Raw genomic sequence first — 26,846 nt, 5'->3', positions numbered from 1 at the left:
AAAGCATTTCAACATCAAGACATATTATAGTTAAATTTGCAAATATAATGATAAAGAAACAATCTTAAAAGCAGCAAGACAAAAGAAGTCCTTAACTTACAAGGGAAGACCCATAAGACTAGCTGGACATTTCACAACAGAAACTTTGCAAGTCAGAAAAGAGTGGCATGATATATTCAAAGTGCTGAATGGGAAAAATCTGCAATCAAGAATACTCTATCCAGCAAGGCTATCATTCAGAATAGAGGACATATAAAGAGTTTCCCAGGCAAACAAAAGCTAAAGGAGTTCATGACCACTAAACTAGTCCTGCAAGAAATATTAAAGTGGACTTTTTGAGTGGAAAGGAAAGACCAAAGTGACAAAGACAAGAAATGATCAGAGAAAAATCTCAGGAAACAATGAAACAAGAAATAAAATGGCAATAAATACATATCTATCAATAATTATTTTGAATGTAAATGGACAAAATGATCCAATCAAAAGACATAGGGTGCCAGAATGGATTAAAAAAAAAGACCCATTTATATACTGCCTAAAGAGACTCATTTCAGACCTAAAGACACCTGAAGATTGGATAAATTCCTAGAAACATATAAACTACTAAAACTGAATCAGAAAGAAATAGAAAACTTGAATAGACCAATAACCAGCAACAAAATTGCATCAGTAATAAAAACTCTCTCAACAAACAAAAGTCCAGGGCCAGATGTCTTCATAGGGAAATTCTATCAAAACATTTAAAGAGAATTAATACCTATTCTTCTCAACTTACAAGGTCTTTCTTTCTTTTCTTTCTTTTTCTTTCTTTCTTTCTTTCTTTCTTTCTTTCTTTCTTTCTTTCTTTCTTTCTTTAAGTAAACTGTTCCTCCAATGTGGAGCTTGAGCTCACAACTCCAAGATCAAGACTTGCATGCCCTACAGATTGACCCATCCAGGCATCAAAAAAATAGAAAAGAAAGGAAGATTTCCAAATTCATTCTATGAGGCCAGCATTACCCTGATAGCAAAACCAGCTAAATCCCTGATGAACATGGAGGCAAATTTTCTCAATAAAATTCTAGCAAACCATATCCAACAATACATTAAAAAAATCATTCACCATGATCAAGTAGGATTATTTCCTCGGTTGCAAGGGGGTTTAATATTTGCAAAGCAATAAAGGTGACACTACATTAATAAAAGAAGGGATACAAATCAAACGACCATCTCAATACATGCAGGAAAGCATGTGACAAACTACAGCATCCATTTGCAAAAACCCTCAATAACATAAGGCTAGAGGGAACATACCTCAATATCATAAAGGTCATATATGAAAAACCCACGGCTAATATAATCATCAATGAGGAAAAACTGAGCTTTTCCTCTATGGTCAGAAATAAGACATGGATGTCCACTCTTATCATGGTCATTTCATATAGTATTGGAAGCCTTAGCTACAGCAATCAGACAACAAAAGGAAATAAAAGGCATCCAAATGAGCAAAAAAGAAATCAAACTTTCACTATTTGCAGATGACATGATACCCTATATAGAAAACCCAAAAGACCACAGCAAAGAAACTTCTAAGAACGCATCAACAAATTCAGTAAACTCTCAGGATACAAAGTCAACATACCGAAATCTGTTGCATTTCTATACACCAATAGCAGAAAGAAAAATTAAGGAATCAATCCTATTTACAATTGCACCAAAAATGATGAGATACCTAGGAATAAACCTAATGAAAAAGGAAAAAGACATATTCTCTGAAAATTATAAAACACTGACGAAAGAAATAGAAGACGACACAAAGAAATGGAAAGACATTCCATGCTCATGGACTGGAAGTACAAATATTGTTAAAATGTCTATATTACCTGAAGCAATCTACAGATTTAATGCAATCCCTATCAAAATACCAACACTTTTCAGAGAGCTAGAACAAATAATCCTAAATTTGTGTGAAACCACAAAAGACTGAATAGCTAAAGCAATCTTGAAAAAGAAAAGCAAAACTAGAGGAATCACAATTCCAGACTTCAAGCTTTATTACAAAGCTGTAGCCATCAAAACAGTATGGTACTGACACAAAAATAGACAGATCAATGGAACAGAATAAAAATCCAGAAAGGAGCCCATAACCGCGGACAAAGCAGGAAAGAATATCCAATGGAAACAGGGCAGTCTTTTCAACAAATGGTATTGGGAAAACTGAGCAGCAACATGCAAAAGGATGAAATTGGACCACTTTCTTACACCATACACAAAAATAAATTCAAAATGGATTAAAGACTTAAATGTGAGACCTGAAACCATAAAAATCCTAGAGGAGAACACAGGCAATAATCTCTTTCACATTGGCTGTAGCAATTTGCAAGAGAAACAAAAGCAAAAATAAACTATTGGGACTTCATCAAAAAGCTTCTGCAAAATGATGGAAACAACCAACAAAACTGAAAGACAGCCTATGGAATGGGAGAAGATATTTGTAAATAATATCTCTGTTAAAGGGACAATATCCAAAATATATAAAGAACTTATAAATTCAACACCCAGAAACCAAATAATCCAGCTAAAAAATGGGCAGAAGACATGAACAGATATTTTCCAATGAAGTCATATAGATGTCTAACAGACACATGAAATGGCACTCAACATCATTCATTATCAGGAAAATACAAATTAATACTATAATGAGATATCACCTTACACCATCAGAATGGCTAAAATGAACAAAACAGGAAATAACAGATGTTGGTGTGGGTGCAGACTAAGGGGAACTCTTTTGCACTGTTGGTGTAAATGCAAACTGGTGCAGCCACTCTGGAAAACAGTATGGAGGTTCCTCAAAAAGTTAAAAATACAACTACCTTATGTCCCAGAAATTGCGCTGCTAGGTATTTACCCTAAGGAAACAAAAATACTGATTCAAAGGGATACATGCCCCCCAATGTTTATAGCCGTGTTTTCTATAATAGCCAAACTATGGAACAGCCCATGTCCACTGACTGATTGACTGAAGAATGGTTAAAAAATATGTGATACATATTCATATATATATATGAATATTATTCAGTCAATAAAGAATGAAATCTTGTCATTTTCAATGACATGAATGGAACTAGAGAGTATTAAGACGGTAAGCAAAATAAGTCAGCTAGAGAAAGACAAATACTATATATTTTTAACCCATATGCAGAATTTAGGAAACAAAACATGAGCAAAGGAATAAAAAAAGAGAGGCAGAGAAAGAAACAGAACAAACTGATGGTGGGGGGGATGGGTAAATAGATGATGGGATTAAGGAGTGCATTTGTTGTGATGGTGGTGTATGGAAGTGTTGAATCACTATATTTTACACCTGAAACTAATATTACACTATATATACTAACCAGAATTTAAATAAACACTTAAAATAAACAATAAGTCACAGGGATATTAATTACAGTGTAGGAGTTATAGTCAATAATACTGTTATAACTTTGTATCGTGACAAATGGTAACAAGATTTATAATGGTGAATAGTCCATAATGTATATAAAGTCTGATTCACTATGTTGTGAATCACTAATATAATATGCCAATTATGTATCATTAAATTAATAAATTTGTCACTCAATGTTGCAAAGAAAAGAGAAAAATACAGATCAATAGAAACAGACAAGTAAAAAAATTTAAATTGCATTTTAAAAGTACTCTTTCTGTCCTCCCCAGTTTTTTAAGTTAAGTGAAATTTCTAAAAATTACCTTCACCTTAATGACTGAAGTCTACTTCTGAAACTAATGGTATACTATATGTTAATTAATTAAATTTAAATAAAATAAAATTTTTAAAAATTACCTTCATCTTCTCCTATCTGTTTAGGTTTTTGTCATTTAGAACAACTATTTCTATTAAAATACAGACAACTAGTTATCATGGGAGGATGAATCAATGAATAATACGAATAATTATTTAATATTTTAATCTCTGCCATGGTGTTATTATTCAAAATTTTTTGATATTTTATCCTTCCCAGAAGTGTATTATTTTCAGCATAAATCTAAATAATGTACTTACAGATAATAAAATTGAATGCAGCATATTAAAAACTAAGGCAGAAAAGTAGAGGAAAGTTTGGAAATTGATGTCATTGTGACAGTGACAATAAAGTTGAAAATGTGGTAAGTCTTCAGAATTAGTGTCAAATATCAGTAAACACCTGTTATTGGGATGTTGATTTTAGAATATTTTCAGTATAATAGAAATGACATAGCAAGAGCATAAGAAAGAAGTATGTAATGCTAATTTAGCAAACTTGTCTCACAGTAAAACTTAAACATCTAAGATATTTCTCACAAGGCCTAAATTCTCCCTGTTTGTGTTTCAGATGGAAGCAAGCTAATAGCCTGGGTGCTCAAGTCTCTGACCCCAATATCTTGTGCAACATAAAAATTTCTCAGAGGCACAATGCCAATTAAATGACACACTACAAGCTGAAAGTCTCAGACATTCTGGAGGTGTGTGATGAAATAAACTGTCTTCAAAATAGCCCAAGTGTAAGAATTTCCTGTCCAAATTTTAAGTGACAGATTGATGAGAAATCTACTTTTTCCACTATTGCCTCACTTTGAGCTCTCACAGGGCTGGCAGTCTGTGAAGACAACAGATATTACCCGTTTACAAGAGTAACCTGGTCTCCCACCAGAAGATGCATGACTTTATGGCCAACAGAAGGTATGTGTCGCTACTCTGCTGTCTCTCTCCAGCCACCTCATTGAGTGGGAGATTACAAATGCTGGATGGGATGGAACTGAGTTACAACTAATATACAATTAAATCACAGAGAACATTGGTATCTTTATTCCAACAATTCATGGTGGAAAACAAGAATAGATATGAAATATGTTAGAAAATGTCTTAAAATATTTAAAATATTGCCTATGGTAAAGTAATCAAGTGTATACACACACACATAGCTGGGTTTGTAAATCAATACAATGTCAAGTGAAATTCCATAAGCATCATGACAAGAAACACTTAATTTTGAATTTGTCATCAGTATAGATATACCTACATGTATGATTGATACTTAGCCCAGCCTTTAGAAATGGACTCTTAAAATGAATTCATCAAAACGTAAAGGTAAAACGTTATTCTTCATACACTTACTTAGGTAAATGAAAGCAGTTTGGTTTTTCATAAAAAGCAGGAAGAGGTACCCTCTGTAAAATGCTATTTTAATTTAACTATAAACAGTCAAAAGACTTTTTTAAAAAAATTGAGCAAAACTTGGCAAAAAAAGATTCCATACTGAAAGACACTACTGTCTAATGAGTTTTGTGGCATGGTCTAACGAATATGAATCGGTAATTATAATGTGGCTATTGTGTTAAAAATAATTAAAATAATTAATGTATTATTGAGACTTTATAAAAGCCATATGGAGTATTAAGTGCTTTATGTGCATTATATTTTACACATTTTAACTCTAATTTTAGATTAGCAAACTAGATAGCTAAATGTGAAGTAACTTTTTAAAGGTCGTACTTTGTAAATTTGAGAGCCAGAAGTAATTTCAGATCTCACTGACTTCAAAACTCATTCGCTGAATTATTAATTTACATTTATTTGATTTATTACAATTGTTTACACAACTAAAGTTACAATTGTTTACACAACTAAAGTTACCCTCACAACCTAGGATTGACATGGGATCTTTCTGAAACTTTGTAACAACAGTGTTCTTCCATAACCGATCTACACTTTTATTTATCATTTTATGGTTTCATATTTTGCCATCAATGCCAATTTCTGGTGTTAAATAAGTAGTTTTTAAAAAATCATTTTTTAATCTTGTTTTCAATATTGTTCAGGTTTTGGATAGGTTTAGTGTATCATGTAACATTTTGAACATATATGAACATAACATATATGAACATAACATTTTGAACATATACAATTACTCAAAATAAAAGATCATTTAATAATAACACATCACCCTTTAATAAATAAATATGCCATCAAATCAAAGTAATTTATTACAGGAAATTCCTATATGTGCTAAAACTGCTATTCCCCTATCAGAACTGTCAATGTTTAACCATTACCAGATTTTTTAATTGTCATAAAAATTGGTGCATCATTTATTTTCTAATATAGCATATTAATTTTAACCAAGTTATTCTAATAGTGTTAAAATATTTCTGTGCAATCTGACCTTATATTAATAAGGACAATATTATTCATGAATTCTTTTCCTCTCCAGTAATTTTTTACTTTACATTTTTCCAGCCAATACTATTGTGTCAAACATAGAATATCATTATAAAAACCACTTAACTCTATCGTGACACACCTATTTAAAGCTCTAAGGAAATTAGTACCAGATTTTACATTGTTCAACTGCAAATAATTACTACCACTTACCTCACACTCCACCCAGTGTGACTGTGTAGCAATCTTGTCATTACATACACCATTCATCGAGTCCTTCAGTGCAGCCCCATTCAGCACAGTGCCTGACAATACTCAGCTGCCGAGATGAATAACCAAGGAGTTACCTATGCAGAACTTAATCTAGTGAAGAACCCAAAGAGACAGCAAATGAAACCTAAGGGCACTAAAAGCTCCGTTTCAGAAACTGAGCAAGAAATAATATATGCAGAATTAAATCTTCAAAGTGCTTCTCAGGATCTTCAAGAGAATGGCAAGAACAATTACTGCAAAGGTAAAACATTTAATATGCACACAGTATAACTGTTCTAGGATGTGCACTTGGGGTGCAGGGTGTAGGGAATGAGTAGGAATATCTCCCATATTTTTCATTTGTAAGATCAGAGCTTGGAGTTTGTATACAGTATTGTAATTGGAATCTGAGGACTAATTTTACTCAGGCATTGTAATTCGTAGTCTTTAATGTATCATGGAGTATTATCTTTACTGAAAATGCAATGGTATATTCTGAGAAGATTACAATGGTAGATAGGGGTTTGAGGTCCAAGTTTTTATATGTGATTCCCTGTGCATTGTTGGTTTTCTTGTATGTAAATTTCCTAAATGATTTTCCCCCTCCATCCTTTCTCATTGTTTTCATTTCTGTTCCTAACATTTACCACTATTTCCAGGGAAGCTCATGGCTGGGATCCTGGGAATCATCTGCTTTGTCTTGATGTCTGCTGTGATAACAATAGTTCTAATTCCCTGTAAGTAAGTGTTTGAATGACTATTTGGAAACTTTTCATTTTATTGATTGTCAGTGTCTCAAAATATCTCATACTATTATGGGAATAGATCTTTCATTTTAATGCATGTATCCTCTAAATGTAGAATGATTATTCTGAATTTGTCAAAAGTATAAATAACAGAATAATTGTTAAGAATATTACGTATATATTCAGTTTCATTATGTAAAGAGATGTTCTAGGAGACACACTGAGAAATAGAAACTAATTATTTTTTAAAATTTAAATTCAATTAGCCAACTTATAGTACATCGTTAGTTTCAGATGTAGTGTTCAGTAATTTATCAGTTGTATATAACACCCAGTATTCATCATGTGCCCTCCTTAATGCCCATCACCCAATTACCCCATTGCCCCACCCACCTCCCCTACCGCAACCCAGTTCTTAAGACTGGTTAAACTCAATCCTGTAAGAGATGGAACGGTTTGGTTCATCAGGCTTTTGAAATATTTTCTCCCATATCTTCATTACTTTATTAATATTGCTTGGTAAAATAAATTTTATTACAGAATTTTGTAATTCTAAACAATACACCAAGTTCTAAGTTAAGAAACCCAAATAATTATATTTATTTCAATATTAAATTTTTATGAGGATTCCTTTAATTATTTTAGCTACTGAAATACTGGAGCAGAACAATTCATCCCTGAAAACAAAGATCCAGAAAGGTACAAAAGGATTTTCAAAATTCTGATATTGTTGTAGTTTCTATTTTATCTCTATCTTTGACTGTTCAAAGGTGAAAGTAGATTGGGGGGGGGGGATGAATTACAAAATTGGGTAATAAAGATTCAGAAATGATTATAGGAGAGTATTACTTATTAAGCAACAATATGAAGAAATATTCATTTAGAATCCCCATACCCATTGTTACCAATCGCCTTAAATTTCCTCCTGCTATAACAAGATAAGAGATAAATCATTTTACTATTCTAAAAAAGTGGTTTTGTTCAGTGATCTCAGGACATGTAGAGATTGATATTTTGTGTGTTTGCTTTATATGGGCACATAAATTAGGGAATGACAGGCTGACTGTTCTCTGTGAGTGTGCATGAGTGTATTTTGTTTTATTTATACTATCCTGTGAGTGTGCATAGATATGTGTATACGTATACGAGTGTGTAAATTAATTTTAATTTGTTAATATTCAAAGATCTCTTGCATAGTATCTCATAATCTTTCTTTAGCTTATCACTGTGGTCGTTGTCCAAAAGAGTGGATTACATATTCCAACAATTGCTATTACATTAGCACTGAAAGAAAACCATGGAAAGAGAGCTTGTCAGCCTGTGCTTCTAAGAACTCTAACCTGCTCTACATAGATGATGAAGAAGAATTGGTAAGATTTCAAATGTTTCCAGATCTTATTAAAAACTTACCAGTTAATGTTATATTTGTAGAGTTCATTCATATTTTTGTATGTATTTGTAGTTTATTTATTTTAAAATCTCTTAATATTTCATAGTTTGACTCTATGATATTTTATTTGTATTTTTATCCCTTTAATGTATATTAAATAATTTTCAGTCTTGCTTTTCATAGAAAACCATTCTAAATGCTCTTTTGCCTGAAATAACTTTACTATTTAATTTTACTATACAATAAGGAAACTAAACATACGATTGTGCAAATTGATCACAAAGTAGCTAGAACCATGTAATTACAAATCAGATCATGGGAATAGAAGTTTAGAGCCTTGGGGCGCCTGGGTGGCACAGCGGTTAAGCGCCTGCCTTCGGCTCAGGGCGTGATCCCCGCGTTATGGGATCGAGCCCCACATCAGGCTCCTCCGCTGTGAGCCTGCTTCTTCCTCTCCCACTCCCCCTGCTTGTGTTCCCTCTCTCGCTGGCTGTCTCTATCTCTGTCAAATAATAAAAAAAAAAAAAAAAAAAAGAAGTTTAGAGCCTTTATAAGTCTTGCCAATTTTAATATTATGAAATATCTTTGCTTATTTTTGGACTTTATATGAATGGAATCATTCAGTATACATTTGTATGTATGTCTTCTTTCGCTCTCATATGATATTTGTAATCCTCTATATTATCACATTTGTTTATAGTTTGTGAATTTTCACTGCTAATATGAATATGATATTTTAAATCTACTTATCCTAAAGAAATTCAATTCCTTTTTAGGATGTGGGTATTATGAATTATTATTTTATGAAAAGCCTTTTCTTTATCTTTTTTCATGTATTATATTGTACTTATAATATATATTTACATAAATATATTTATATGATACATAGTATATAATATATTTAGGCATATAAATATATTTATCATAATAGAATAATGATGTAGAAATATAACATTATAATTGTAATTATATATAATTATAATACATTTTCTTCTAAGCATTAGAATGAAATTCCATGGTCATAGATATGTGTGATGTCAGTTTATTACATTATTCCAACATTTTTCTAGATTATTGTGTAAATACACATTTTACCAAATAGTCCCTTGATCTAAAACTCAGTTGTCTCAGGAAAATTAATATAATAAATTCTGATGGTTATATAACAGTACCATTGTTCTGGGGTATTAATCATTTGAATAGCCTCTTCTATGAGAGTGAGGAGTGCTCGAGTGTGTCTCTTGCCCATTTCTCCTAGACGGTGTCTACTTTTTCCTTTTTAGTAGTCTTTGTCATATTTTAGATATGAGCTCTTTTCAGGGTTCTAAAGATGCAAATAGATTTTTGACTCTGTGACTCACATTTTTACTCTCTAATTAGAGTCTTTTAATAACCAAATTTATTAATATTACTATAGTACAATTTATCATTTTGGGCATTGGTGATTATTTTAGACTAATTTCAGAAATTAGTCCAAGTTCATGAATGTAACTTCCTATATTGTTTTCTAGGATTTACTTTTTTTCTTTATTTCTTTATTTTTTAACTCTTATTAGGCTTTATGATCCATTGGAAATTTATTTTTTGTGATGCTATATTTGTGATTCTATGAGATAAAAGTGAAGGTTATACTCTCCTATATCACTGAGGGAACATAATTTATAGCAAAATCGATCTTTTCTTCATGAATAATTTTTATATATAAAGATACATGGGTAAATACATAAATTCTAATCTGCTTTATAAAGATAATAGTGTATTATATATTTATATAATTATACAGATCATTATATATACATCTGTCACATTCTACACAGTCTAGCACAACTACAGCCTGTTCAGTAAAATGTAGATCCTTACCTTCCTTTATGTCCCTTTAATGTGTCCCATTTATGCTCTAATTGTCTTGAGTATTTCTCTACTTACGTTGAGAATCCCATGGATGTTATAATTTTGTTTCAACTGATAATTTTGCTTCAAGTATCAATTTAGAAAAGAGATGAAGGAAAGTCCTTTAGATCTAATGATAGTTTTAGTCTTTCTTTTGTCATGTCTTTTGTCCCAATGATCCACGATTCCTTCTTTTATCACAATTTCTGTTTAGATAATTCCCTTTAGCAATTCTTTCAGAGTGGGTCTGGTGTGACACATTTTTTTTTAGTTTTCCTTTATTGCAAAATGTCTTAATTTCCCCTGCATTCCTGATATTTTTGTTGGATCGTCAATGGCTTTTGATTGGAATAAGGCATTTAGTGTCTAAATTATTTTTTGTCTTTCTAGCATGCCTTTTTTTATTATTATTATGCTTAGTTAGCCAACATCATTAGTTTTTGATGTACTGTTCAAGGATTCATTAGTTGTGTATAATACCCAGTGCTCATCTTCCATTATTTAGACTGGAGAGAAAAAAAAAAAAAAACAGTTTTGGAACTTTTGTCTGTACCCGTTAGTGTATGTGGTTTGCTCACCACTCTGGGACATGTGAGGGAAAGAGAAATTCCAGGGCGCTCACAGCCGTGTCATTCCTTAGGTCTGGAGTGCTCGGTTCTGTCAGCTTTCTCACCTGTCTGAATGTTCTTATGTTGTATCCAGTGGTTTTAGCTCTATTTGGTGGGAGGACTAGGGATAAGTATATTCTCTCTCTCTCTTTCCAGAAGATTAAGTCTGATACGCGGTGGTTTTAATTTGAATTTTCCTGGGAGTAACAGTGTTGTGCATAACAACAATTAAAAAAAAAGGGTTGAGGGGCGCCTGGGTAGCGCAGTCGTTAAGGTGTCTGCCTTCGGCTCAGGGCGTGATCCCGGCGTACCCGGATCGAGTCCCACATCGGGCTCCTCCGCTGTGAGCCTGCTTCTTCCTCTCCCACTCCCCCTGCTGTGTTCCCTCTCTCGCTGCCTGTCTCTCTGTCACATAAATAAATAAAATCTTAAAAAAAAAAAAAAGGGTTGAGCATCTTTTCCTGCACTCATTTGCAATTTTATAGTTTACACTTAGGTTTTGTGGGGTTTGGCCAGCAAACCCTGAGGTGACGAATGGAAAGATTACTCCAGACACCTAAGTAGGAGAAAGGAGAGGGCGAGGGGACAAGACGCTCTAGTGGCAAAAGGTCCCGAGCCAAACTCTGCCTTCATTTTTATTATGCATGCTACTGTTACATCAAAGAATCAAGATTAGAGAAGAATGTGAAGTTTCAATAGCTAGGGCAGTGACATTTTCGCAGCGTCTTGTGACGAGAGCTATCTGTGTTCATGACTTGCAGCCAGGGTAGGTGACTACTAAGGATTGATGTCTAACCTAAGTTAAACACCTGCTCCCTGGGAGACTGCGTTAAGCCACAACTAGGATCTGGCTATTTTCAGCCCAGAAACTTCAAAGGAGGCCCAGTTTTCTGGTCACTCCTTTGCTTTTCAACTAGCCTCTGCCAAGGAAGATTGTGTTTATTGTATCTTAGCTAGCCAGGCATTGTGATCTCCCACAGGTTTACGATCAGTTTGGAGCATTTTTGTATGTGGTGTAGGGTAATTATTAATATTATTTGATAGCCAGTTATTACACAACGTTTGTTGACAGACTATACTTTCTCCACTGAATGACTTTGCATCGTTGCTGAAATTTGTTCACTATATGTGTGGGTAAAAATTTTGCACCTTCTCATCTGTTTCATTAATCTAGTTATGTATTTTATTGCCTTTTCCTTCTTTTATTTTCTTAAAGACTTTATTTATTTGACAGAGAGAGAGAGCACAAGCAGGGGGAGTGGCAGGCAGAGGGAGAAGCAGACTCCCTGCTGAACAAGGAGCTGGATGCGGTGCTTGATCCCATGACCCGAGCCGAAGGCAGTCACCTAACCGACTGAGTCACCCAGGCATCCCTGCTTTTTCCTCTAAAAAAACAAACAACAACAACAACAACAAAAACCCTCTTTTTTTTTAACAATACATATATATTTATTCTATTTCAGAGTTGTTTGTGTTTTCTAGATCTTTGCATGGATATTTCCTCTTATTTCTGTCTTTTTTAAAGATTTTCTTTTTTCAAAATAGAATATGAGTTTTATCAAATGCATTCTGCATCAGAAAAAAATATGATTTATTTTTTTCAAATTTTTACTTAAAACCTGTTAACATACCATGTAATATTAGTTTCAGTTGTAGAATTTAGTGATTCATCACTTACATACAACACCCAGTGCTCATCTCAAGTGCCCTCCTAAAAACCAATTTAGCACATCCCCCTGGCCTCCTCCCCTCCAGCCACCCTAAGTCTGTTCTATATAGTTAGGAGTATGTTTCCTGGTTTGCCTCTCTTCTTTTTTCCCCTCCGTTCATCTGTTTTGTTTCTTAAATTCCACATGTGAGTGAAATCATATGGTGTTTGTCTTTATCTGACTTTTTCACTTTGCATAATACGCTCTAGTTCTATTCATGTCATTGTAAATGGCAAAATTTCATTCTTTTTCTTTTTTGGCTTAGTAATATTCCATTATATATATCTTCTCTTCTTTATCCATTCATTGGTTGATGGACATTTGGCTCTTTCCATAATGTGGCTATTGTTGATAATGCTGCTGTAAACATTGGGAAGCATGTATCCCTTAGAATCTGTATTTTTGTGTCCTTTGGGTAAAACCTAATAGTACAATTGCTGGATCATAGAGAGTTCTATTTTTAACTTTTTGAGGAACCTCCATATTATTTTACACAGTGACTGCCCCAGTTGTCATTCCCACCAACAGTGCAAGAGGAGACTTATTTCTCCACATTCCCACCAGCACTTGTTTCCCGTTTGTTCATTTTAGCCATTTCATCTGGTGTAAGACGATATTTCATTGTAGTTTTGATTTGCTTTTCCCTGATAATGAGTGATGTTGAGCATGTTTTCATGTGTCTGTTCGCCGTCTGTAGGTCTTCTTTGAAAATATGTCTATTTGTGTCTTCTACCCATTTTTTTTTTTAACTGAATTGTTTCTTGGGTGTTCAGTTTTAAAAGTTCTCTATAGATTTTGGATACTAAGCTTTTTTCAGATATGTTATTTGCCAATATCTTCTCTCATTCCGAAGGTTGCCTTTTAGTTTTGATTGTTTCTTTTGCTTTTTATCTTGATGAAAATCCGAATAGTTTATTTTTTCTTTTATTTCCCTTGCCTCAGGAGACATATCTAATAAGAAATTGCTATGTCCAATGTCAAAGAGGTTAATGCCTGTGTTCTCATCTAGGATTTTGATGGTTTCCTGTCTCATGTTTAGTTCTTTCATCCATTTTGAATTTATGTTAGTGTATGGTAGAAGAAAATGGTCCAGTTTCATTCTTTTGCGTGTTGCTGCTCAGTTTTCCCAGCACCATTTGTTGAAGAGACTGTCTTTTTTCCATTGGATATTCTTTCCTGCTGTTGAAGATTAGTTAACCAAATGGTTAAATGTGGGTCTATTTCTGGGTTTTCTATTCTGTTCCATTGATCTGTGTCTGTTTTGTGCTAGTACCATACTGTCTTAATCATAACTGCTTTATAATAGATCTTAAAGTCTGGAATTGTGATGCCTCCGGCTTTGCTTTTCTTTTTCAAGATTGCTTTGGTTATTCAGGGTCTTTTGTAGCTCCGTACAAATTTTAAGATTATTTGTGCTAGTTCTGTGAAAAATGCTGTTGTTATTTTGATAAGGACTGTGTTGAATGTGTAGGTTGTTTTGGGTAGTAGAGGCATTTTAACAATATTTGTTCTTCCAATCCATGATTTCCATTTCTTTTTTTTTAAAGATTGTATTTATTTATTTATTTATTTATTTATTTATTTATTTATTTATTTAGAGAATGTGAGCTGTGAGGTGGGAGCAGGGGGAGAGGGAGAGAGAGAATCTCAAGTAGACTCTGTGCTGAGTGTGATGCCTGATGTGGGGCTTGATCTTATGACCTTGAGATCATGACCTGAGCCAAAATCAAGAGTCAGAGTATTAACCAACTGAGTCCCCCGGGAGCCCCTGTTTTTCCATTTCTTTGTTTCATTGTCAAATTCTTTCATTGGTATTTTGTACTTTTCAGAGTAAAGATCTTTTACCTCTTTGCTTAGGTTTATTCCTAGGTATCGTATGGTTTTTGGTGTAATTGCAATTGGGACTGATTGCTTGATTTCTCCTGCTGCATCATTACTGGTGTGTAGAAACACAACAGATTTCTGTACATTGATCCTGCAACTTTACTGAATTTGTTTATCAATTCTAGCAGTTTTTTTGGTGGAGTCTTTTGGGTTTTCTCTATTGAGTATAATATTATCTGAAAATAATGAAAGTTTGACTTCTTCCTTGCCAATTTGGATGATTTTTATTTCGTTTTGTTGTCTGATTGCTGTAACTAGGCCTTTCAGTACTATGTTGAATAACAGAGGTGTGAGTGGCCATCCCTATCTTGTTCCTGACTGTAGAGGAAAAGCTCTCAGTTTTTCCCCATTGAGGATGATATTAGCTGTGGGTTTTTTGTATGTGGTCTTTATGATTTTGAGTTATGTTTCTTCTATCCCTACTTTGTTGAGAGGTTGTTTTTTTTTTTTTTAATTCTGAATGGATGTCTTACTTTGTCAAAACTTTCTCTGCATCTGTTCAGAGGATCATATGGTTCTTATCCTTTTTTTTATTAATGTGGTTTCTCAAGTTGATTGATTTGCAAATATTGAACCACCGTTGCAGCCCAGGAATAAATCCCACTTGATCATGTGAATGATTCTTTTAATGTATTGTTGGACTGGATAGGCTGTTATTTTGTTGAGAATTTTTATATCCATGTTCATCTGGGATATTGGTTTCTAGTGCTCTTTTTCAGTGGAGTCCTTGTCTGGTTTTGGAATCAGGGTAATGCTGGCCTTGTAGAATGAGTTTGATGTTTTCCTTCCATTTCCATCTTTGGGTGTATTATGAGAATAAAAGGTATCAACTCTTCTTTAAACGTTTGGTAGAATTCCCCTGGGAAGCCATCTGGCCCCGGACTTTTGTTTGTTGGGAGATTTTTGAATACTGATTCCATTTCTTTGCTGGTTATCAGTCTGTTCAGGTTTTCAATTTTTTCCTGCTACAGTTTTGGTAGTTGGCATGTTGCTAGGAATTTAGCCCTTTCTTTCAGTTTGTCCACTTTGTTGGCGTATAATTTTTCACAATATTCTCTTATACTTGTTTGTATTTCTGTGATGTTGTTTGTGATCTCTCCTCTTTCATTTGTGATTTTATTTATTTGGGTCTTTTCTCTTTTTTTTTTTTTTTGATAAGTCTGACTAGCAGTTTATCAATTGTATTATTTTTTTTTTCAAAGAAACAGCTCCTGGTTTCATTGATCTGTTCTGTTATTTTTTTTTTGTCATTTATTTCCACTCTAATCTTTATTTCCCTTCTTCTGCAGGCTTTATGCTGTTTTTTTTAATTGTTATTATTTCTTCTTTCATTTCTTTGCTTGACCAGTTCATTCTTTAGTAGCATTTTGTTTAATCTTGGTGCATTGGTTGTCTTTCCAAGTTTTTTCTTGTGGTTGACTTCAAGTTTCATTGTGTTGTGTTCAGAAACTATGCATCGAATGACCTCAATCTTCTTGTACTTGTTGAGGCTTGATTTGTGACCTATTATGTGATGTATTCTGTATAAAGCCCCATGTGCAATTGAAAATAATGTGAGATCTAATGTTTTAGGATGAAATGTTCTGAATATATCTGTTATGTCCATCTGGTCCAGAGTGGCATACAAAGCCATTGTTTCCTAGTTGATTTTCTGCTTAGATGATCTGTCCATTAATGCAAATGGGGTGTTAAAGTCCCCTACTATTGTCGTATTACTATCAATGAGTTCCTTTATGTTCATTACTAATTGTTTTATATATTTGGTTGCTCTCAAGTTGGGGGCATAAATATTTACCATTATTAAATCTTCTTGTTGGATAGTCCTCTTATTATATACTGCTATTCATCTCTTGTTACAGTCTTTGTTTTAAAATCTAATTCGTCTGATGTAGGTACAGTTTTTCTGGCTTTCTTTTGATGTTGATTTGTATGATAGATGTTTCTCTATCCCCTTTCTTCCAATTTGCAGGTCTTTGGGGGCTAAAATGAGCCTCTTGTAGACAGCATATAGATGGGTCTTGTTTCTTTCTCTTTTTTTTTAATTAATTGTAACACCCTATGTATTTTGATTGAAGCATTTAGTCTATTTGCATTCAACATAATAATTGAGAAGTATGTATTTAGTGTCATTTTATTACTTGTTTTGTCATTGTTTCTGGGGATTTCTCTGTTCCTTTCTAGTCTGTCAATTTTGGTCTTTCTTTACTACTCAAAAAGTCCCCTTTACTATTTCTTGCAGGTCTGGTTTAATGGTTATGAACTCCTTTAGCTTTTGTTTGTCTGAGAAACTCTTCATCTCTCCTATTTGGAATGATAGCTTTGCTGGATAGAGTATTCTTGGCTACAGATTTTTCCTATTCAGCATGTTGAATATATCATGACACTCACTTCTGATTTGCCAAGCTATTGTGGAAAGAACTGCTTTTAACTTTATTTGTCTTCCCTTGTAAGTTAGGGTCTCTTTTGTCTTGCTGCTTTTAGGATTTTTTCTTTATCACTATATTTTGCAAATCTACAATATGTCTGGGTATTGATCTGCTTTTGTTGATTTTGATAGGAGTTCTCTGTGCCTCCTGTCTTTGGATGTCTGTTTCCTTTCCCAGATTAGGAAAGTGTTCAGGTATTATTTCCTCAAATATGCCTTCTGCCAGCGTTTTCTCTCTTCTTCTTGTGGGACTCCTATGATATGAATGTTACGATGTTTGATGGAGTCACATTTTCTCCAAGTCTACTCTCGTGATCCATTATTCCTTTTTCTCTTTTGTTCAGCTGCATTATTTTCCATGAATCTATCTTCTATATCACTTATACATTTCTGTTTCTTTTGTCTTTGTGGTTATTACATCCAGTTGATTTTCATATCTCAGTTATCGCATTTTTTTATTTGTCTGATTTTTTTCTTCTTTCTTTTCTTTTCTTTTCTTTTCTTTTTCTTCTCTTTTCTTTTTTTCTTTCTTTTTTTCCCCCCTTATGTCTCTGTGGCAGGAACACATGCTGACATCTTTCATACTTTTCTCAAGCCCGGTATGTATCCTTATGATTGTTGCTTTAAATTCTGCATCAGAATTTGCTTATATCTTTTTAGGTTAGATCTCTGGCTGTGATTCTTTCTTATTCTTTCCTTTGGGTTGACTTTCTCAGCCTTGGCATTGTGTTTAGGTCTCTGTCTTCTTTTCTGTGTCAGAAAATCCTGTTATGCTTCCTGCTCCTGACAGTAATGGCTTTATAAAGAAGAGGCTATATAATGTCCAGAGCCTGGCACCTTCAGGACACATACTGCTTGTGCTCTGCTGCTGTGTTTTGGTTGCTTTATTCCTCGGGTCAGTCATCTGCAGGGTTTCTCCTTGCCTGCGGTGCTTGGATGTTGGCCAGAATGTGGCAAGTATTAACTAGGTGTGGTTTCATCTACTTGTTAAATGAGATCTGATGCTATTTCCAGTAGAACTGAAGGTTTGCAGAACTCTGTGGTCAACAGATATGGTGCATGGGGGATTTGTGTTGATTTTCTGGGGAAGGGGCCCACTGCTCTGGTCCTTAAGCATACTTGTCCAAGAAAAGCAGTACCAGCAAGGCACAGCAAGGAGGGACTTGGTGTATTCAGGTTAGGTAGTCAGTGCTGTCCCTGAGCTACTTACTGAGGTTGGCTTATGCTAAGAGGGTGGAGAGGGAAATGGTGCTAGCTAGCTTCTTCATCTCCATGCTTGCTGCTCCCAGAGAAGCCTTCCCACAATAGTGAACAATTTCCCCTTGTGCATCTCAGGTATTCTTCAGATGGTCTGTCTCCAGGTTTCTTGCCTCCATGCAGTAGCACAGTGCACTTTGGGCTCTAACCCTGCTAGGCCTGCTGACCTTTAAAACTCTAAAATTTAGGGACCTGGGATGGCAAGGACGTGGCTACACTTTTGGGGATATTATTGCCATGCTGGAACTGATGCAGGTTTGACCCGAGAAGGCAGCCATGCCTAAATGCAGGGGAATGGGATCTGGAGCAAAGCAGGCTAAACAGCCAGTGTCCATGTTAGCTGCCCTCGGCAGGTGTCTCTGTACATATACTGAAGGGTAGGGGAGAGAAATGGATCCTGCCATCTCTTTTGCCTCCAGAGATACAATCCCAGCTCTCACAGATATGCTCCAAGAAGTGAGAACAGCTTCTCCCTATGAACCTTAGGAGATGCTCAGATCATGCCATCTCCCCCAGGGTTACTTGTCTGCCTTTTCTCCAGGAGTAGGGCACCACCCTAAGGTCTCTATCCCAGCCGAGCCCACTGGCCCTTAAATAACAGTCTTTGAGCTCCACCGATGGCAAAAACTCATGGAAATCAACCCCTCTTGGTTTCTCAACCAATGGCTTTGGGAAAGTATTCTCCTTGTGCCATTCCCTGTGCACTCCTCTTTCTGTCGCTTTTCTCCATGACCAGAGCTCCCACCTCTCTGCAGTACCAATGATCCGTTTCAACCTCAAACCATGTCTCCATACTTCATATTTTCCTTGATGTGTCATCTGTACTCCCTCTAGATGTGCAGCTTGTTCTGTCAGTCATCAGGTCAATTTCTTAGGTAGTCAGAATGATTTCATAGTTATCTAGCTGTGTCAAGGGATGAAGCAAGCCTAGGGTCCTCCTACTACACCACCACCTTAGTTACCCAGCCCCCAAGAAGTCGTATCATTTTATCTTCTTTACTCTGCTAATGTGTTGGATTAATTTTATGGGATTTTAAATGTACATTTAACATGGTATTGAGTCAATAAAACTACTTATGTCATAGTCTATTATTTTTATATATTGTTGGAATTTATTTGTAATTGCCACAGATGCATAGTTTCCTTTTTTAAAAAATCCCCATCAAAAATACATATAACATATTTTATCAATCTTTTTTTTCCTACCCTGCAAAAACTTTTTTTAAATTGGCATTATATATTTCTTTATACATAAACATCTAAATGGACAGTAACAGTGTGGAGAGTTTTTTGAATTGCAGATATAATCCTGTTAGAAGATATAAATGCGCTGGTGGTGGGTATTAAGGAGGGCACGTATTGCATGGAGCACTGGGTGTTATACGCAAACAATGAATCATGGACCACTACGTCAAACACTAAGGATGTCCTGTATGGTGACTAACATAACGTAATAAAAAATTATTTAAAAAACGAAAATATTTTTATTTATTTTTGTTTGGGTTTTCACAAGTTATATTTGGTAGGATTTTTTTCTCTTTTTGTCTGTTTTTAAATGTATTTGCACGTTTTCATAATATTCTCTTACAATACTTTTACCAAAGTATAATACACATACAGATGGAAGCACATGTTATACATGCCAACAGATGGCTGAATGTTCAAGTATCACCATTGCACAGAATGAGAAAATGAATTGCAAAAGGCCCCTTTCACATTTTTTTTTCTTCATTAAAAAGCGCTTTATATACATGGAATCTTATAGTATGGATACTTTATTTTTGGATCTTGCAGGTGAAGCTAAACTTGCGTGATTCATCCATATAGTTGCATGCAGTTGTAAATGTCCATAGCTCCTCGCTGTTCATTATCTGATTCTGCTACAGTGTAGAGTCCAATCCATTCCGATGATGGTACCGTTGGATATTTGGCCATTGTTCCATTTGAGGCTCCCATGAGTTATTCTACTATACCTATTTCAGCATCAACTTTCAACTCAATATGTGTTTATCATTTCTTCCTTCTCTAACTTTAATTACGTTTTTTATAGCTTCCTGAGAGGAAAGCTACTCAGATCATTCATTTCATAACATTCTTCCTGTTGAGTATAAGTGACAAAGCTATGAATTGTCTCTAAACACTACTTTAGTTCTACCCTATTTTTTTGATATATTCTAAGTTGAATATCATCCAGTACAAGGTAACTTATATCATCCAGTACAAGGTATTTACACCAGTGTCATCTTTGAATTGTAAATTTTTCAGAAGTGTATCGCTTTCCAAATGTTTGAAAATTTTCCATGTTTTTTTCTGCTGTTGATTTCTCATTTATTCTTTTTCTTCAGAGAATGTTCTTTGAATTATTTCATTTGTTTAATTTTTAAAAAAGATTTATTTATTTATTTTAGAGGGGGATGGGGCAGAGGAAGAGGAAGAGAAACTCTTAAGCAGACTCTGCACTGAGTGTGGGGCTTAGGCAGGACTGAATCTCACAACCCTGAGCTGAAACCAGGAGCTAGATGCTTAACCAACTTCGCCACCCAGTCGCCCCTCACTTATTTAAATTTTTGATAACATTTATGACCTAGAAGAATACTCCCCACATATGTCAGTTATGTCAAGCAGGTTCCTAGTGTTTTTACAGTCTTCCGTAGTCCTCCTGATTTTGCGACTAGCATTCTATCACTTATTGAGGGAAGAGCTTTTAGATCTCCAACTATACTTACTGAATTGTTTATTTATCCTTCCAATTCTGTCAGTTTTTATTTCATGTTTTTGAGGGTTCTGTTGTTAGATGAATAACATATATTTATAATAATTTTACCTTCCTTTTATCCTGACACCTTTAATATTTTGAATTTTTAAAAAATAGTCTGATAATACTTCTTGTTTTAACAGCTACTTTAATATTAGAATAGCCACTTCTGCTCATTTATGGTTACTGCTTTTAGGGTCTCTTTTCTCATCATTTTATTTTCACCTATTTGTGCCTTTAAATCTAAAGTGTGTCTATTGTAGACAGTATATAGATGGATCTTACTTTTTTATTCAGAGTGAAGTGACTTTCTATCTTCCGATTACAGTATTTATTTCATTCATATTAATGTAATTATTTGTATACTTGAATTTAGGTCTGTCACTTTGCTGTGTGTTCTAGCATATGTCTCATTTTCTTCTTCCACTTTAACTGACATCTTTTGTATTAAACACATATTATTTTAGTGTTCCATTTCAATTCCTCTGTTGATGTCTTAGCTATATCTTAAAATATATCTTCTGTTTGTTTGCTTTTATTGGTGTATAATTTACATACAACGTTGCATACAAATATTGCATTATGATTACTATGGTAATATTAACTAACACCTTTGTCATGTCACATGTTTATCATTTCTGTTTTGTGTCGAAAACAGTTAAGATTTAGTCTCTTTGCAGCTTTGAAGTTAATAATACAGTAATGCTGACTATAATCACTAAATTGTACGTAAGGTCAGCAGAACTTACCTTCTAGTTGTAACTTTGTACACTTAAACAACATGTCCCCAGTTTCCCCACCTCTTAGGCCCAGGCAAACAACATTTGACTGTGTTTTCACAAGTTCAATTTTTTAGATTCCATGTGAAAGTAAGATCACACAGTATTTGTGTTTCTCTGACTCTTATCACTTAATATAATGCCTTCAAGGTCCATCCATTTGTCAGAAATGGCAAGATTTCCTTTTACCTCATGGCTGAGTAACATTCATATATATGTGATAAATATATATATCATACCTTCTTAACCCTTTATCCGTTGGCAGACCTTAGGTTGCTTTCATTTCTTGGTTATTGTAAGTAATGCAATGAACATGGTTGTGCAGATATTTATTTTAGGTACCGAATTAAGTTCCTTTTAATATACACTCAAGAGTGAGATTACTGGATTATATGATAGTTCTATTTTTAATCTTTGAAAATTATGATTTCCGTTGCAGCTGCACCAATTTATATTCCCACCAAAAGTCTTCCTTTTCTTCATGTTCTAACAATATTAGTTATCTTCTCTCTTTTTGATAAGAGACATTCTAATAGATGTCAGGTGATCAACTCATTGCTTTATACTCGTTGATTTGCATTTCCCTGATGAATAGTGTGGTTGAGCACCTTTTTATATACCTCTTGGCGATTTTTATGTCTTCAGAAAAATGTCTACTCAGGTCCTTTGCCCATGTTTAAAATTGGATTATCTTCTTTTTGTTATAGTGTTGTATGAGTCCTTTATATATTTTGGAAATTAGCCCCTTATCAGATAAATGGTTTGCAATTATATTGTCCCATTCAATATGTTGTCTTTTCATTTTTTTGACTGTTTCTTTTACTGTGCAAAAGCTCTTTATTTAATGTAGTCTCGCATTTTTATTTTATTTTATTTTATTTTTTATTTTATTTTTTGATGCCTGTGCTTTTGGTGACTTATCCTAGACATCTTTTTCCTTTTGCCTATACCAATGATTTTATACTTTCATATATTTTTAGGTTATTAATTTGTGTGTGTGTTTTGTTGTTGTTGTTTTGGCTTGAAGAATTCCTTTTAGCATTTCTGTAGGTTAGATCTAGTGCTTATAAATTCCTTATGATGCACGGCTTTAACAGACACCAGTGGAGTCATGCTGCTGCAATCCTGTGATTGCCACCCAAAGCCAGAGTTGAAACTTTGATCCACTGTCCCCTGAGATGGTGAGAAAGTCTTTATTGCTCCTTTATTTCTGTATGATAGCTTTGTTGAACAAGGCATTCTTGGTTGATAGTTATTTTTTTTTCCTTTGATCACTTTGAAAATATCATCCCAACTTCTGGGGAAGTGGCAGAGTTAGAAGATCCTAAGCTCACCTCATCTCATGGATACAACTAGATAACACCCACATCAATGTAAATAACCCAGAAAATGACCCAAAGACTGGCATAACAGACTGTCCGTAGCTGAATCGAGAGAAGAGGCTACGTCCAAGAAGGTAGGAAGTCCAGAGATTCAGTCTGGAGCTAAGCAGACCTGCAGGACTGTTCGTGGGAAGAATGGCTGCCATAGGTGTGGAGAGAGGAGAAAGAAACCCTCACACAAAGCACCCCATGTATGGGGAACCCACTCAGGGGAAAAGAATCCCGTAACATTGACTTTGAAAACCAGAGGAGTCTTATTTTGTGAGTTCTTATAATCAATGGGGATTAAGACCTGGAACTCTAAAAATGAATAGTCTCATCTCTAGAAGAGCCTGGGGGGCTATAGAAAACTCAGCCTCCACCCTTAGAGACAGCACAACAAATAACATGACTGAAATACACCATAGAAGCATCAGCTTAAAAAACACCTGGGGTATACAAGAAGAAGATTTATTACTAATTTCAGAGCATATGCAGGAGGGCATGGATCTTCAAAGGAACAAAGGAGCTGGCCAGTAGCATTTCCCTCCCCTGCTCCCCGGCTTAGAGACAAGGACAGGTGCCCAAGCCAGTGCTACAACAATGCTCTCCACCTAACTTGCTAACACCATGCATCATCCTTGTGTTCCCTGTAGTCATGGCTCCTCCAACCAGGCCCCTATTTCAGGTCTTTTCCCACCTGAACAAAACTTGTTAACACTGTGTGCTCTGCCCTATGTTCTCCTGGGAACCTGCTACCTCCCACATACCCTTGTCCAGAGTCCATGCAAAGCTGTGCTACAAGCCTGGCAGTATGCAAGAAGCCCCAACAGGGGCCAAGACCAGTCTAAAGGATTTCTGCCCTGGGGGAGAGGAGAAGATAACCACACACAGGAGTCCAGTTGTGGTCCCAGCAGAGGGTTGGGGGTCGATATGCAGTCTGACTGCAGGTCTTAACCACCAATGAAAGCTTCTATGGGAGAACACAGGGAGAATGCCTTGCTAGTCTATGATATTCCGTCTCTGGAAATGTCTGGTCTGACTCAACTCAAGCCCAAGGAGGCCCCAAATGGGACCAAACCCATTCCCCAACAGACAATGCCCATTGCAGATGACTGGACTCAAGGTAAAAGTAGATCAGCCACAACAGCAAGGCTCACACAACACACACAGGAGGCACCCTTGAAATGCCTGGATCCACTGAACAAGGGACATTGTGTAGCAGGGCACTACAGGAACTCTTCTTCATAAAGCTGCTATTTTCAAGAGCAGGAGATGTAGCTGACTTTCCTAACACATAGAAACAGACACAGAGTTAGACAGGAAACAGTGGCTTTGAATGACACACTGGACTAGATGGATTTAATAGATATATTCAGAACATTCCACCCTATTAGAGCAGAATACACATTCAAGTGCACATGGAACATTATCCAGAATAGGCTACAAAACAAGTCTCAACAAATTGAAAAAAGATTGAAGTCATACCAGCCATCTTTTCTGATCACAATGCTCTGAAACTAGAAATCAACCACAAGAAAAATCTGAAAAGAACACAAACACATGAAAGTTTAATTTTGTGCTACTAAATAATGAATGGGTCAACTAAGAAATCAAAGAAGAAATTAAAAAAATACATAGAGACAAACGAAATTGAAAACACAACACTGTAAAATCTTTGGGATGCAGCAAAACCTCTTTAAGATGGAAGTTTGTAACAATACAGGCTTACTTCAAGAAGCAAGAAAAATCTCAAATAAACAACCAAGCTTTACACCTAAAGGAGCTAGACAAAGGAGAACAGACTAAACACAAAACCAGCAGAAGGAAGGAAATAATAAAGATTAGAGCAGAAATAAATGATATAGGGACATCTTGGTGGCTTAGTTCGTTGGGCATCCAACTCTTCTTGGGTCATGATCTCAGGGTTGTAGGATCAAGCACCGCATTGGGCTCTAGGCACTCAGCACAGAGTCTGGGATTCACTCTCCCTCTCTCTCTGCCCCTCCCCTGCTCACACTCTCTCTGTCTCTAAATAAAATATATTTTTTAAAGAAATAAATGATATAGAAAACTAAAAGAAATGGATAAATTCCTAGAAACATATAAACTCACAAAATTGAATCAGGAAGAAATAGAAAACTTGAACAGATTGATTAAAAGTAATGAAATTGAACAGGTAAACAAAAAACTGCCAACAAACTAATGTCCAGGACCAGATGGCTTCATAGGTAATTCTACAAAGCATCTGAAGAGGAGTTGATACTTATTTTTTTTCTCAAACTGTTGCAAAAAATGGAAGCAGAAGGATGCTTCCTGATTCAACCTATGAAGTCTGCATTATACTGATATCAAAACCAGATAAAGACACTAGGAAAAAAGAGAACTATAGGCCATTATCTCTAATGAACATAGATGCAAAAATCCTCAGTAAAATATTAGCAAACTGGATCCAACAATATACTAAAAAATATATATTCACACCAATCAAGTGGGATTTATTCCTGGGATGCAAGGTTGTTTAATATTTGCAAATTAATCAATGTGATACATTACATAAGCAAGAGAAAGGTTAAAACCAATATGATCATTTCAATATGTGCAGAAAAACCATTTGACAAAGTACAAAATCCATTTTTGTTCAAAATCCTCAACAAAATAGGTTTAGAGGGAACATACCTCAACAAAATAAAGGCCGTACATGAAAAATCCACATCTGGAATCATCTTCAGTGGTGAAAAACTGAGAGCTTTTCCCCTAAGGTCAGGAAAAAGACAAGGTGCCCACTGTCACCATTTTTATTCAACATAGTACTGGAAATCCCAGTCACAGCAATCAGACAACAAAAAGAAATAAAAGGCATCTTATATGCTGGCTAATTGAACTTAATAATAAAAGTATATAAATTAATTAATTTAAAAAAAGGAAGAAAAAGCATCCAAATCGGTAAGGAAGAAGTAAAACTTTCACTGTTTGCAGATGACATGATACCCTATATAGAAAACCCTAAAGACTTCACAATGAAACTACTAGAACTGTAATGAATTCAGCAATATTGCAGGACAAAATCAATGTAAAGAAATCTGGTGTCTTTCCAAATACACCAATAATTAAGTCGTATAAAATACCTAGGAATAAACTTAACCAAGGAGATGAAAGATGTGTACTCTGAAAACCATAAAACATTGATGAAAGAAATTAAAGAAGACACAAACAATGGAAAGACATTCCATGCTCAAGGACTGGAAGAACAAACATTGTTAAAATGCCTAAACTATCCAAAGCAATCCACAGATTTAATGTAATCCATATCAAAATAGCAACAAGATTTTTTTTACAGAACTTGAGCAAATAATCCTAAAATTTGTATGGAACCACAAAAGACATTCAATAGCCAAAACAATCCTGAAAAAGAAGAACAAAACTGGAGGTATCACAATCCCAGATTTCAAGATATGTTACAAAGCTGTAGTAATCAAAACAGTATGGTACTGGCACAATAATAGACACATAGCTCAATGGGACAGAATAAAAAAACCCAGAAATAAATTCTTGAGTTCATACTCAATTAATCTTTGACAAAGGAGGAAAGAAGATGCAATGGGAAAA

General features: G+C 34.9%; 1 protein-coding gene across 1 annotated transcript; it reads left to right on the top strand.

Annotated features, from left to right (window-relative positions):
* Window positions 1–6,448: 6,448 nt before the first annotated feature.
* LOC103669174 (NKG2-A/NKG2-B type II integral membrane protein-like) lies at window positions 6,449–16,929 on the top strand. Its single transcript, XM_040642606.1, has 5 exons — window positions 6,449–6,695; window positions 7,075–7,170; window positions 7,825–7,878; window positions 8,398–8,549; window positions 16,900–16,929. Exons 1-5 carry the CDS (start codon window positions 6,509–6,511, stop codon window positions 16,927–16,929), a joined length of 519 nt encoding a protein of 172 aa, XP_040498540.1. The 5' UTR covers window positions 6,449–6,508.
* The last annotated feature ends 9,917 nt before the right edge of the window (window positions 16,930–26,846 follow it).

This window comes from Ursus maritimus, unplaced genomic scaffold (genome assembly GCF_017311325.1).
Source record: "Ursus maritimus isolate PB19 unplaced genomic scaffold, ASM1731132v1 scaffold_26, whole genome shotgun sequence".
Classification (NCBI taxonomy): Eukaryota; Metazoa; Chordata; class Mammalia; order Carnivora; family Ursidae; genus Ursus; species Ursus maritimus.
This window is presented reverse-complemented; position numbering and strand designations above follow the sequence as displayed.

Coding starts and splice junctions, on each gene's coding strand:
- LOC103669174 (XM_040642606.1), top strand. CDS start 6,509: ATGAATAACCAAGGAGTTACCTATGCAGAACTTAATCTAGTGAAGAAC. Junction 7,171..7,824: donor AACAATAGTTCTAATTCCCT/GTAAGTAAGTGT, acceptor TAATTATTTTAG/CTACTGAAATACTGGAGCAG. Junction 7,879..8,397: donor GAAAACAAAGATCCAGAAAG/GTACAAAAGGAT, acceptor ATCTTTCTTTAG/CTTATCACTGTGGTCGTTGT.